This window comes from Cucumis sativus, chromosome 7, assembly GCF_000004075.3.
Source record: "Cucumis sativus cultivar 9930 chromosome 7, Cucumber_9930_V3, whole genome shotgun sequence".
NCBI lineage: Eukaryota > Viridiplantae > Streptophyta > Magnoliopsida > Cucurbitales > Cucurbitaceae > Cucumis > Cucumis sativus.
The window spans coordinates 5,220,772-5,232,504 of NC_026661.2; the positions used below are offsets into that span (position 1 = coordinate 5,220,772).

An 11,733-nucleotide genomic window follows, 5' to 3' on the forward strand; every position below is an offset into this window, starting at 1 on the left:
CGTTAGTTGTTTCATAATCCCAAAAAAGAGAATTGCTTTAAATGAGGATTGATAAAAAAAGGGCATAATAAAAAGAGAAAAACAAAAAAGCTATCACCATCCATTCTTCATCCAGTAATTGATCTCTAAATTTGGGATGAAATTTATTAAACGAACTGTTAAATACTAACTTTAAAATCTATTTTCATTTTAGGTATCATTTTAAATTTTATTTGTGCATCACCATTTAGATAGAATGGATAAAGAAAGAGTATAACCAAACTTTTATGGGAATTACTCTACTTTTTTTAGATTCGTCCAATTACTCATAATATGCTTTGACTAATTTTTTGTTTTTTAATTGATTGAAATTAGTGATTTTTTAATGAGAATTTTCATGTTACTTTTGGATGTTAATGGATCCAAATTTTGTTTTGTTTTATTTGAGTTTGGGAAGAGCAAGTGTGTATGTTAGGTTTTGAAGTTCCCAATCAAAAATATAGTATTTGTTTGTAAATAAATGAGATATATAATGACCCTCAAATTTAGTTCAACTCAATTAATCATTTCTTAAATTATGATATCTTAGGCTCTCCCTAAGATAATAATCCGATCATGTTGGATATAGTTAACTCAAATAATAGAATTAGTTAGGTAGTAGATTTAGAAATAGTGTATATATGAATTTAAAAAGAGACGTATACACAATATTAATTTCATAGTTAGGTTTCAATCATATATTATCTTGGATGATAACAAAAAAAAATCTTTTAATTTCCTATTGATTTTAGGTCTCGTTTGATTTGTCATTTGTTGATACGATTTTGTTTCTACACACATCGATGTTGACTCCGTTGGGATAAGGCACGTCCGACGTCGTCTCTTTAGGACATCGGAAAAAGTTTCATTTTAGCTTACGCACAACGGCGCCGACAATACCCTCTATCCTTGTAGTGAAATAAGTAGAAGAAAAACAAATTTGAAATAATAAGTTTTCAAAAAAGGATAGTTTGTTTTTTTTTTTCATGAAATATATTACTTTATTTTTAAATTTCACCACTAAATACAATTTTTAATTTATTTTAGAAAAATTGCATAAACTATCTCTGAACTATGAGGTTAATTACAATTACTCTTCCTTTATACTTTGTTAATAGTTGTAATTAACCCCTTTGTTAATACTTTGTTTTATGGAAATTCCCCAAAATTCTATGCCTTTCACAACCATCTAAAACCAATTTTTAAAAAACGAGTTTATAAATATTGAATTTGTACGTTTAGATATTACTTTAGTCATCAAAAAGTATATATACTAAAATGAGTTATTTAAACTTTAACTTTTCTTATTAAGGTGTGAGGTAAGAAAATCGAGCCTCTAAGAAGAGATGAGTAATAACCCATGTCCCACATTGCATAGGTTACGTAGTTGAAAAAAACGGGTATAAATAAATACGTCATTCTCCTTACCTTTTTGCATAATTTGTGTTGGAGAGAAAGTAGTCCCATAAACCATACTCATGTTGCTTAGGTAACAAATTCAACAAAAATAAGTATAAATATACAGCACATTATTTCTTCCTTTTTCAAATGGAATTCTTTATCTACATTATTCTCTTTATACATATTTTCTCCCGTCTTTCCTTTTTTTTTTCTTCTCATTCAAATGAGGTTCATTTATTATTTGAAGTTGAGTGGCGCTCGAACCCTTTGACATACTAACGCACTTGTTAGACAAATTCTAATGTTAAAAATGTAGACATATCTTGTTCAAAACTAAACTTGTAAAAAAAAAAATCGTTAATATATATAAAATGAGAAAACCAAACCTCTAACTTTATTAGAAATTAAATAGACGTAGTTATGTACTAAAGTGAGCTTAGCTTTGTGGTTATTTACGTTATCTTATTCCGAGAGGAAGAAGGAAACAATAAAGGACGATAGGTACTAAAAACGGGTAGTGCCAAAAATGAATAGATAAATGGGATGAGACGTGAGGGATGGGAAAGAAAAAAGGGCACAATAAATTATACCAAACAAAGGATCCCTAAGGGCTAACACTTCCGTTCACGAGACATTTTGGGTTTCTAATTTGGAGAATTGGAATTAGGGATATACCAAAATTCTCACACCAAAACTATTATTATATCCAAAGTTATGATATATTAGTAGACATATTGAAAGGTAAATATATGGATTTTCGTAGAGTTTCTTTTTTTCTTTCTGAATTTATGTGAAGTAGATATGATTCAAAGATAAATATATATATTAATTAGTTCATTTTACATTAGGTATTAGTATTATACATCAAATGTAGCTTTTCTTTTTTAAAAAAACCTTATTAATTAAGATGAGAAGGGATATATATTAGTTAGAGATCATAAAATGTGATTTTACTAAGGTCTATTTACATTAGATTATTAGCAAAAGAAATTGTGTAGATATTCGTTTTAAATTTCATGTAGATATACTCTAGTTTTTCTATCCTTTCTTCAATTCTTATATCAAATTTTCTCGCAACTAAAATTAGACTTCAAACTAAAATATAAAATCTCATAAAATTTCACAAAATTCTCCTCAAGTTACCAAAATGATAAACATAAAATGTATACTTGGTTATTATTGATCATATTACTAACGTTCAATCTTATTAAAAACATATAATTTTTTAAGATCCCTTTGGTTCTTCCATTGTTCTCTTTCATTTTTATAATCTATATACCTTAATTAAAATAGACAAAAAAAATTCTATGAGATAAACAAAAGTCAAATAGTTAGCAAGGAATCAAAGAGGAAAAAAAATAGAGAAAATAAAGAAGTGTTAGTTTGTAGATTGAAGTAAAATAAGCAAGAGCGCCGGCTATGTAAACATTTGAAATAACTTCATATTGTTTGCATACTAGTATTGCTTGTCACATAGAAAAAACATATGTGTGTAGCAAGTAGAAAATTTGAATATTAGAATGGATTTGTGTACACTTTCATAAAAGTTGTGATGATGTATTTATCATAAAATCTTGATTTCAAATGTCTTTATCTAAGTTTCAGTTATCTTTCGAATTAAATGGATTAGAACATACATTTGGCATGCCCTCGTCTCATTCTTAAAATTGTGAGACTGAAGGCCTCAACTACATCCTTGGTCAAGACCAAAGAAGTTAATTTGAGATTATGACTAAAACTATCTTCTTCCTCAAGTCTCAAGTATGTCATTGTACACTTCATTCATCAAATGAAGATCGTTCACCTCAACCTCATTCTTAGTGGAGGTCAAGGCCAATTGAGCTTCTTTGGCCCGATTAACCCTTTTCTTTCAAGTCCATTTCATTCTATTAGCCCAACTTTTTTTTATCAATTCATTATGGTTTTCTTAGGCTCATTAACTCTCTCTTTTCCGTCACTTCTACCCTTTTGAGTCCAACAATGGCCACTAACAACTATAAAGAAATTTCCCCATCTAACAAAAACTTTTAGCTCAACATGCATGTACCAATCAAGATACTCACATCCAACACTTACACTTTAGAGAACCAATCAAATATATAGGATCAAAAACTAATGAACCCCACCAAAAAAAAGTGAATCATATGTAACCAAAGAAAACTTGTTCTATCCTCTTATACATCATATCTATATATAAATATTGAATTGCAAAATTTCCTTTCAATTTGACTTTTCAAAATAGCCTTCTGTCTTCTTCCTTCTTTTTCTTTCTATATCATTTCCATGTTCATACGATCTAACAATTGTAAAACACACTCACACTCACAAACACACATATTAGGAGAACGGCCCATGAATGAAAATGGCCACAACCTCTGCTTTTGCATTTTTATCCATCTTTAATCTCCTCCTCTTCTCCACATTTTCTGCTCTCGCCCTCGATATCGGTATCGGCATCGGCATTGGCAGCAATGGAAAGACCCCTCCTCCCTCGGAATCCCCTGATTGCAACACTCCTCCTCCACCACCACCACCACCACTTCCTCCTCCTCCTCCTCCTCCTACACTACCGCCGCCACCACCGATGCCAAAGCCGCCAAGAAAGCAACCACCATCGACCTCCCCAACAAAACCGCCGGCGCTGCGATTTGAGAGCGAGAGAATTAGAATTGCGTATTTTGTGATAAAGGACTACAAAAGTAGAATCGAGAATGACCCATTGCAGGTTAAGAAAACATGGGTTGGGACAGACGTTTGTCATTACACTGGATTCAGTTGCGACGTAGTTCCCAATTACGGAAAGCAGAGAGGGGTTTCGGGCCTTAGCTTCAACAATTTCAATTTCAGTGGCCGAAGATTGAGCCTCGATGGGCTAGTGGAAAAGCTGCCGGATCTCACATTCTTCCATGCTAATTCAAACTTCTTCTTCTCCACCATCCCCAAACTCATCTCCACCGTCAATTTCTTTTACGAGCTCGATCTTAGCAATAACAAATTTACAGGGCCGTTCCCCAGTGAAGTCCTGGGCGCTGTTAATCTGACATTCTTGGACATCCGATTCAATAACTATTACGGTCCGATTCGGTCTGAGTTGTTTGATATGGACATTATCACCGCCATCTTCCTCAACAACAATAAGTTTAATCAGGACATTCCGGCCAACCTCGGCAACACCCCTGCTCGGTACCACATTCCTCAAACTTTTGTTTTTTTCCTTCTCAAACCTGATATTTAGAGGAATTACAAAAACAACAACTTATACTTAGAGGTGTGTGGAATATAAAACTTCGTTATATATTATTTATTGAGCAGATATTCTAAGTAGCATTCCCATGATTAATCAGTCATTTTGCACAGGTACCTAACATTCACGAGCAACGAGCTCACCGGCCCAATCCCAAAAAGCATCGGAATCGGAAAAACAAAGAAGAACCTAATCGAAGTTCTCTTCTCCGACAACAAGCTTTCTGGCTGCTTACCAATGGAAATCGGTCTCTTAGAGAACACCGTTCTCTTCAATGCAAGCAAAAACTGCCTCACCGGCCCAATCCCATACTCCTTTTGCTGCTTAACCAAAATGGAGATTCTCAATTTCTTCGGCAACAACTTATACGGTGCCATTCCGGAGGACGTCTGTAAATTACCCAACCTCCAAAAATTCAACCTTAGCAACAACTTCATCACCCAAGTCGGCCCCGTCTGCCGGAGCTTGATCTGGAAGAATATTCTTGACGTTTCTGGAAACTGCATTTTGGGTCTGCCAAAACAGAGGCCGGAGAAGGAATGTACGAACTTCTTTAGCAAAGCTCATTCTTGTCCTGATGAAAAGTCTATGAAGATTATTCCTTGTAAGGCTACGGATTATTACCAGTCCCATCCACCGCCACCGAGGAAGCTGACGGAGATGAGAACTACTGCTGCTCTTATTCCTAATTGATTTGATGTCTTAGTATATTGCATCTCAACTTTTAATTTTAATTCCAACTTATGTCTTCTCAATCTATCATCAAAAGAGCAAGTTCAAACTTGTATTATCAATTTGTAAGATGAAAATTTGTGTGCTAAGTAAAATAATGCTTCATCTCTTTCTCATGCATTTTTGTTTACATTGTAGAAAAGATATATATACACAGACACACATGTGGTAACCTGTGTTTACCTTATTATTATTTGAATCCTTATATAGTTGAGGTTGAGTTTTCTTCCCTATTCGACAAAATGCAGCATTTCTAACCGGAAAACGAATAGCCTCTCTACTCTCTAGTTGACATGAATTGCAGTATGCTTTAATATTTTCTTAATAACCCATCAAAGATCATAGTAATCTAAAGATGCAAATTCCAAGAGAGGATAATTGAGTGGTATAAGAAAGGGTTATCTGGTAAGATTTAAGGTAGCCAATTATCTGGTGTTTTTGTTTTGAAGTGTTCAATAATTTGGTTGTCATGTCAAAGAGCACCAAAAGGGTGGGGGAGTCAAGTTGCATGCACATGGGCTATGGCATCGCTTGGTGACAAAGCACTTTTGCAAATTAATAATTTTTGTTACTACTTGTTTTGTATTCGAGTAATTCTATCTTAAATTCCTTTCTTTTACCTTTTTCTAACTCTTTAGAGGGATAAAAAACCATATCCACTTGAATATATATACTCTATTTGTGTTTGAAGATTCAACATATCATTCTTTCATTTTTCATACCTTTTTCTAACTCAATAACTTTGCATAGTTGGATATTTTAAAAAATAGCAACATATTGAAACTAACTATACCAAAAATTCTCGCCTTTTTAAATATTTTGCAAAAAGTATTCTTAAACTTTTAAAACATACAAAAATTTCATTAAAGTTAGTTTATATATATATAGAAACGTTAAAAAAAACTATTGAAAAGTTTAATAAATACCATTAAACTTAAAGTTAAAAAAGTGCTCTCCTTAATCTAAATTGTACACAAATTTACTCAGCAACCAAAGTCTTTAAGTTAAATCTAAAATTTCACAAAATCTCCTAAAACTTTAAAATAAAAGTTTTTTTTTCTTAGAAAGAGTGGATAAAAATGAATGGCCGGTTCTATTTCAATGAAAATATCTAAAAGATAAAAGTTAGTCAATCGATCATTCTCTTGAATAAGAAAAACTTCTAAAAATATGTACATATATAGTAAAATATCATAATCTATTAATATTTATCTATGATATACCATAACATACCAAAATAGCCTACTATTCAGTGTCTAACATGATAGAAATTAGAAGTGTAGGAATATGGGTTGAACCCTACAACCTGGACTACCTAACTCATGGTTGGTTTGGGTTAAAAAAATTAAGTTGCAAGAATATGGGTTGAACCCGACAATCCGAACTATCTAACTCATGGTTGGTTTGGGATAAAAAAATTGAGTTTTTTCAGGTTGGGTTGGATCATGGTAGGTTGGAGCCTGGAGGGTTGAAAATTTTGGTTCAACCCAACTCACCCGAATTAATATAATGTATATTATATGTATAAATATACATATTTATATTATTTATTTTGTAAAATAAAACTTTAAAAATTAGGTCTTCCTCTTCTCCTTCACCTTCACCCTCACCCTCACCCTCACCCTCACCTTCACCTTCACGCACATAGTATCATTCGCGTCACATCCCTTACTCTCTTCTCATTATTTTGAACTTTACAAGTATTGAAAAGTAGGAAAAAAAATAATACAATCAGACAACCCAATTCAACTTATATATTTACGGATTGAGTTGAAAACTAAATTCGGGTTATTCGAGTTGCCAATCCAAATAACCTGAAAATATGGATTGGGTTGAGAATGTCTTCCAACCCAATCTAACTCAACTCGATTATACTCTTCTTATGTTAATAGACATAGACACAAAAAGTAGTATAGATTGATGTATCACACCATACCTTTTTAAATTTAATTACGTTATAAACTGAAACCCAATGAAACAAAGAAGTTTGGAAGTGTATGAGTCAATCTAAAGAAAGTATTATAATGGCTTTCCTCACAGCCCAAATTAGAAAGCCCAATGATTGGGAAAAATCAAAGTGGAGATTCATTGGCAAATTGGAAAATGACAAACAAATTTACACTCCCTTTGGATTCAAAAATAATACTTGTTTGGAATGAGAAAAGTAAAAGAATTGTTAACCTTATAGTTGCTCTTAAATGCATCCCAATGGAAAATAAATAGCCAAATTGTACTTTCAAAGTTATCCATGAAAATGGATTGTCTTAACTTGTTGGTAAAAGCATTAAATGGCCATTTTTCTGACACTATGGACCTATCAACTTTTGATATTTCTTCTACTCTTAACAAATATTTGACATAATTTGTTACCACATAAATAGCTTATAATAACATATTGGAAAAGGTTAACTCACTTACTCTGGCCCTATATATTATACACCAATGGCAACATTGTGCATGGATATGTCCCTATGAGTTCGTGGCTCTAAGTTCGAATGGTGAGTTCTTGTTGAGTTCATGTTAAATCTTGTTTAAAAATCTTGTTTAGTTTAGAAGATTAATTAGTTTAATTTAATAATTAGAAATTGAGAAACTTTTTTCACCAAGAAAAATGAAAAAAAAAAATAATAATAATCAAAACAGAAGTTGTGTCCTACGTTGCATTATTATGGTTCATAAAATTGACTTTTCAACATATAATTTTAATGCTACCACACCATTACTCTCTCTTTGCTTGTGTTTGTTTATTTCTTTATTTTTGATTTTGGTTGATTCTATATAATTCCGATGCCATTTTTGTACCGACGATCTCTTGAGAAAATAAAGTGTTAATCCAAATTTGCATGGGAAGAAGGCCAGAGGGAAAACATGGCCATACCCTCTCCTTTTGCCTTACTATTATTTCTCTCTTACCTCTTTCTCTTCACTTTCTTCTCCACCGCCACCCCCTTCCTACACCCATCATCCTCTCCGCCTCATATTGATAGTCCTGAAGTTAAACATACCGACACTTTCTTTTTCTACTTTTGGCATTCTCCTCCACCTCCCCAATCTTCACCTCCACCTCCACTTCCTCCTCCCCCTCCACCTCCACTCCCTCCTTCCCCTCCACCTCCAATTCCTCCTCCTCCTCCGCCTCCACATCCTCCTCCTCCTCCACCTTTCTGTGCCACACCATCACCACCACCACCACGTCCGCCACCTCCACCTCCACCTCCACCTCCACCTCCACCTCCACCTCATCCTCCTCCACCACCTCCCCCCCGGCGGTCTCGTCCGCCTCCCCCGCCGCCCCCATCGCGACTTAAAATTGCATTTAATACAATACAAAAATTCCTACCAAGAGTGGAGCTTGACCCGCAAAATAAATTAAAGACGTGGAAAGGGCCAGATGTTTGCAAATACGAAGGGATTGGCTGTGATAAAGTTCCGGATTACAAAACCATAGCAGCGTCGGGAGTAAGCATCAACGGCTACGGATGGAGTGGTTCTAAGCTGACTCTAAATGGGTTCATCGACCAGTTGCCGGATATCGCTTACTTCCATGCAAACTCCAACAACTTCTCCGGCACCATCCCTGAACTCATCTCTGATCTCAGATTCTTCTACGAGCTTGACCTTAGCAACAACAAATTCTCCGGCGACTTTCCAAAGCAAGTTCTAGGCGCTACAAAACTCACGTTCTTGGATATAAGGTTCAACACTTTCAGCGGTCCAGTGCCGGGGAAACTGTTTGATATGGACATTATCACGGCTATCTTCCTCAATGACAATAAGTTTAATAACTGCATTCCGGCTAACCTCGGCAACACCCCTGCTAGGTAAAAATACTTCCACATTTCCAATTCCAATTCCAATTCATATCAAGTGTAATACAATTATTAGGAAAGATAATATGCAGATTCATTTAATAATATTAACCAAGGAAATTAGTAATTATCTGTTTTCTTCCAAAAGGTACCTAACGTTCACAAGCAACGAGTTCACCGGCCCCATCCCAAAAAGCATAGGAATCGGAAAAACAAAGACGAACCTAATCGAAGTCCTGTTCTCCGACAACAAGCTCTCCGGCTGCTTACCGATGGAGATCGGTCTCTTAGAGAACACCATTCTCTTCGACGCAAGTAAAAACTCTCTCACCGGCCCAATCCCATTTTCCTTTTCTTGCTTAGCCAAAATGCAGGTTCTCAATTTCGCGAACAACACCTTATACGGCGCCGTGCCGGAAGGTGTGTGCAAGTTACCAGACATCCAACAATTGACCCTCCGCAACAACTTCATCACCCAAGTCGGCCCCATCTGCCGGAGCTTGATCTCGAAGAAAGTTCTAGACGTTTCGGGAAACTGCATTTTGGGTCTGCCGGAACAGAAATCGGAAGAGGAATGTACTCATTTCTTCACTCATGTTGAGCTGTGTCCTGATGAGAAGTCAATGAAGTACATTCCTTGTAAAGAGAATTGGTATTTGAATGAAGATCCCGCCGCCGTACTCCGTCGGCCGGCCAGAAAAGTGACGGAGTTGAGAACATACGCAGCTCTTTCTCCAGTACATTAAATTTCGCATTCAATGTGATGTTTACTTTTCTCTTCTTTCTGTGTGTTTATTACTTATCTATTTGGTCCACAAATTAATTATATAGTTCTTATATATTATTATTATTATTATTAAGATGCAATCAAAAATAAAGAGATTTGAGGTTGAGATAATTGAGATTGGTAATTGTGAAAATGTATGTATGCATTAGTGATTTTTATTTGTATTGAAATCTAATCAATGTATAATGATAGTAACACTCGAGTCTCACTTGGCTCCTACTTTTACCCATTTTACTTGCCTCTTCTTTTGATTTTTTCTAAAGGGTGCTGTAATGATGCATGGGCTGCATGAATCGAGCAAGAACATCTCGAGGTTTATAATACAAATATTAGTTTTGTCACGATATGTGTAGTTAGCCATTTCGAGCAAGAACTCTTTAAGACTATATTAATCACTTGCTACAGTAAATTCATATTTTTCTCAATTTTGCTATCACCTTCTGTATATCTTCATGTGAAAACTGAGTAATAAAGTGTGGACATGCATCCACATGCACTGCTTTGTAACAAGCATTCATAAAAGTTTGATAACTAACCAACTTTAACATCCCATGCCAACTATTTTTTTTCTATTAATACATGGGATGAAGTACTCTTTGATCAACTGAGGTGTGATTCAAGATTGAAACGATCCATACTAAAAACGTATGATTTCATGGAAATATTTCAAATTACAAGTGTTCTCAACTACACCATTTATGTTGATACGACAAACACAAAATCTATATGAAAATATGAACATCATTTTCTAAGTAGCGATCAATTAATTCTCTTTTCTTTTAAAATTAGTATTGACCAATTCACTAGTTTGTTGTGCTAATTTTAAGGATTAGGTAGCTGAACATCAATGTTTCTGTTTTAATTAATATCTTTAATAAATGATATATATCAATGATGTTGATACATATACCAAATATAATGAATGTGGGAGTTGTAGGCAAAAGTAGCTAGTTAATTAGTTTGGTTGAAATAAATATGCCCTTCTCTTTGTGTCATATGCTTCAATCTTATTATATAATTTATACATATATCGGTTAATGTCTTGTCCATACAACTATACTTGATGAAATCAAAATTAATGTGCAAAAAACCATGCCATGTTAATTAAATATGAAATGGACCGCAAACTATATGAGAAAATGGTTTCAAAATTGTTAGTATTTTTTCAAAGTTATAAATAGTTATAAACTATTTTGTAGAAAGGTTGGTTCACTATTTAAAAATTGACTAGAAAACGAAATTAGAATCTAGATATCATTACAACGTATCAATCAGTCTAAACTTTCATCAAATCTCATTCTAACGAAGTAGCTTTTGAAACTTTTATAAAAGGTCAAAATTGTATGGAATGTTCTAACCAAAGTCTTTTTTTTGTTTCAACATATTTATTTTATAGGTCAAATTTTTAAATTTTCACTTATTTTCCTTTTCATTCTTTTAAATCTTGTGTTTGATAGATGAATGATGTTGGATGTATTCTATATTTTTGAACGTTCACATATTTATTCAACACAAAATTAAAAGTTGAGTGTTTTCCTATATACAAACTTTTAATTTAAAATCGACGGTGGAATGATTTGTTTCATTTTTAAAAAAAAAGATCCTAAATTTAATATATGACATAAAGTCATGATAGATGTAGAAAGAAGTTGGGCTTGGGCTTTGATTTCCAAATTTGTAACACCATACCTCTCTGTTTTCTATATAGTTTCTTTAAGTTATCTTCCACAGAAGATCAGTGG

General features: G+C 33.9%; 2 protein-coding genes across 2 annotated transcripts; both read left to right on the plus strand.

Moving 5' to 3' along the window:
- Nucleotides 1-3,647: 3,647 nt before the first annotated feature.
- LOC101217723 (uncharacterized protein At4g06744) lies at nucleotides 3,648-5,515 on the plus strand. The gene is made up of 2 exons (XM_004137058.3): nucleotides 3,648-4,602; nucleotides 4,777-5,515. Exons 1-2 carry the CDS (start codon nucleotides 3,776-3,778, stop codon nucleotides 5,354-5,356), a joined length of 1,407 nt encoding a protein of 468 aa, XP_004137106.2. The 5' UTR covers nucleotides 3,648-3,775; the 3' UTR covers nucleotides 5,357-5,515.
- Nucleotides 5,516-8,263: 2,748 nt separating this feature from the next.
- Nucleotides 8,264-10,225, plus strand: LOC101217962 (uncharacterized protein At4g06744). Its single transcript, XM_011661424.2, has 2 exons — nucleotides 8,264-9,216; nucleotides 9,353-10,225. The coding sequence occupies exons 1-2, from the start codon at nucleotides 8,264-8,266 to the stop codon at nucleotides 9,948-9,950; spliced, it is 1,551 nt and encodes a 516-aa protein (XP_011659726.2). The 3' UTR covers nucleotides 9,951-10,225.
- The last annotated feature ends 1,508 nt before the right edge of the window (nucleotides 10,226-11,733 follow it).

Bases quoted from the DNA above. Each gene is read 5' to 3' on its own strand.
- LOC101217723 (XM_004137058.3), top strand. From the start codon at position 3,776: ATGAAAATGGCCACAACCTCTGCTTTTGCATTTTTATCCATCTTTAAT. The intron at 4,603-4,776 runs GTACCACATTCC...CATTTTGCACAG, and splicing joins CTCGGCAACACCCCTGCTCG to GTACCTAACATTCACGAGCA.
- LOC101217962 (XM_011661424.2), top strand. From the start codon at position 8,264: ATGGCCATACCCTCTCCTTTTGCCTTACTATTATTTCTCTCTTACCTC. The intron at 9,217-9,352 runs GTAAAAATACTT...TTCTTCCAAAAG, and splicing joins CTCGGCAACACCCCTGCTAG to GTACCTAACGTTCACAAGCA.